Below are 2583 nucleotides of genomic sequence, written 5' to 3' on the forward strand. Positions count from 1 at the left end.
TGGATGGAATGGATTAATAAATGTCTGTGTATTAATAACTATAGCGTCGATGGAATTCACAAGGTTTGGGCTTTTGAGAATCTGGATTTTTGACACTGTTGGCAGTTACATGGGTGTGGTAACTTTTATGATAATTCAGTGAACTGCACATGTATGATTTCTGGGCTGTTTATGTATGTGTTATATTTAAACAAAAACTTTAGAAAAGTAAATTGAATGAACTCAACTTCTATTTCTGACCACAAAAGAGTAACACAAATTGGACTTTACCCCATTAAAATGTATATAGGAAACAGCTTTCAAATACACTGGACAATCAGCTAAGCAAAGACAGTGTTACCTACAAGATGAGAAACAAACAAGGTGAGCCCTACAGTTGCCCCAGTTACTAAACAGAATCCATTCAGAACCATAAAATATGATTCAACAAGTTAAAACACAATGGAATTAAATTTGAAAAGAAAGTAACATACTTTTAAACAACCTTAACCTAGGGTAGAGGAATAAACCAAAAGGAGAATTTTAACATACCCTGACTTGAACAAAAACTAAAACACGATGTATCAAAATTTATGAGATGCCACTAAAGTATTTAGGAGAAAAGTTATATACTAAACACATACATTAGAAAAGAGCAGTTTCAGATCAATGACCTCAGCTTCCACTTTCTGAAAGAAAAACAGTAATCTAAAGTAGCACGAAGAAAGGAAATAGAGATCGGAGTGTAGATCAACATGTAGAAAACATAAAACAAGAAAATCAATAAAACTAGAGTCATGTCTAATATATACATCCTAATCCATGGAACTCGTGGCTCTTATTTTTATAAAGGGTCTTTACAGCTATAATTAAGTTAAAGGACTCTGAGATGTGTGAATCAACCTGTGTGACCCGGGCAGGCCCCAAATTCAATGTTCAGTGTCCTTATCAGAAACAGACGATTGAGAGGTCCACAGAGGATAGGCAAGGGAACCAGAGTTTGAACTGATGCAGCCACAAACCAAGGGACACCTGGAACCACCAAATGCTGGAAGAGGAAAGAAAGAAGGATAGAAATCCTGCCAATATATTGAATTCAGACTGCTGGCCATCAGAATTGTGAGAGAATAAACTTCTGTTGTCTTAAGCCACCAAATTTAGAGTAATGTATCATAAAAAATACAGTAGATTAATCTTAGAGAAAAATCAATAAAATTAATAAACCTCTACTAAAATGACCAGGAAAAACAAGATGCCACTAATTAACAGTATCAGAAAGGTGACATCATTACCAATTATACAGATAAGAAAAGGATAAGAAAATACTGTGAAACACTTTATTACAGAAAATCAGACATAAGTAAAACAGACCATAAGCTTATTGAAAACAGATCACAGAAGTAAAACTCGTAAGAATAAAGTCTCTAGAGGGAAACATAAAAGGGCAGCTTATGACTTTTGACTAGTTAAATATTTCTTAGACATGATCACATAAGCATTAGCAATTTTTTAAAATACTGATAAAATCAATTTTGTCAAAATTTTAAATTTATGCTTTAAGAGAATGACAAGTCACATACTGGGAGAAAATATTTACAAATCACACAACAAAGGACATGTTCTAGAATACATAAAAAGCTTTCAAAACTCAAGAATAAGAAAATCAATCAATCCATATAAAAACCGGGTTAAAGATTTGAATCAATGCTAGATTAAAAAAACTGGGGGAATGGAGAATAAGCACACAAGATAATCAACATTGTTATTCAACAGAGAAATGACAATTATGACCACAATAATGGTAATATGCACCTATTAGGGTGGATAAATATTTAAAAGATCAACAATATCAAATTCTGGCAAAGATGTAAAATAATGAAACTCTCATACCTTGGTGGTAGGACAGTAAAATGGGGTGCCAGTGCTTAAAAAGTAAAATGAGATGCTTCAAAATATCTGAACTTTTAAAAAAACCCTTGTATACATGCCTACCATTTTATGTAGTCATTCCACTCCTATGTATTTCCCCAGGAGAAATGAAAGCATAGGTACATACAAATACTTGCAATGATTATTCATAGAAGTTTTGTTTCCATTTGTCAAAAACTAGAAAGAATCCAAATAACCATAAATAGGTGAATAGATAAACAAACTAATAACCGTACAATTTAAAAAATCTATCGTCACACAAACTAGATGTTGAGGATTCCAAGAGAAATATGTTGAGTGAAAGAAAGCAGCCGGGAAAAAAGCATGTCCTGTACAACTCCATTTACAAGACTTTAGAAAATGCAAACCGAACAGCAGCCAAGGGTTCAGCAGGTTCATGTGAGCTGGAACGGAAGGGTCAGCGAAGAGCAGGAGGACGAAGCAATGAAGGGGTAAGGGAATTTGTGGGTTTAGGTGATGGCATATAAACTTATGAAGCTGTGTGATCCAAATAATTACAGTTTATTGTAAGCCAACTATATCTCAATAGAACTTAAAAACAATGAATACAATTACCTGTTCCCAAAACCTTAGAATCTGACATGGAAGTCGACGCTACAAAGCTGAAAGTATTCTTTTGAAAGCAGGGAAAGGAAAAGTTGAAAAAGTAGGCAC

The 2583-nt window shown here is 33.8% G+C and overlaps 1 protein-coding gene across 1 annotated transcript in view; it reads right to left on the reverse strand.

Annotated features, from left to right (window-relative positions):
* The window catches only part of SCYL2 (SCY1 like pseudokinase 2), an 88056-nt gene that overhangs the window by 36909 nt on the left and 48564 nt on the right, over window positions 1-2583 (reverse strand). Inside the window, exon 4 of the mRNA XM_045291287.1 lies at window positions 624-687. Within this exon, the coding sequence (XP_045147222.1) occupies window positions 624-687 (64 nt within the window). The remainder of the gene's footprint in view (window positions 1-623; window positions 688-2583) is intronic.

The sequence above is a fragment of the Echinops telfairi genome, unplaced genomic scaffold, assembly GCF_000313985.2.
Source record: "Echinops telfairi isolate 266 unplaced genomic scaffold, ASM31398v2 ScPeMD7_2;HRSCAF=8, whole genome shotgun sequence".
Lineage (NCBI taxonomy): Eukaryota > Metazoa > Chordata > Mammalia > Afrosoricida > Tenrecidae > Echinops > Echinops telfairi.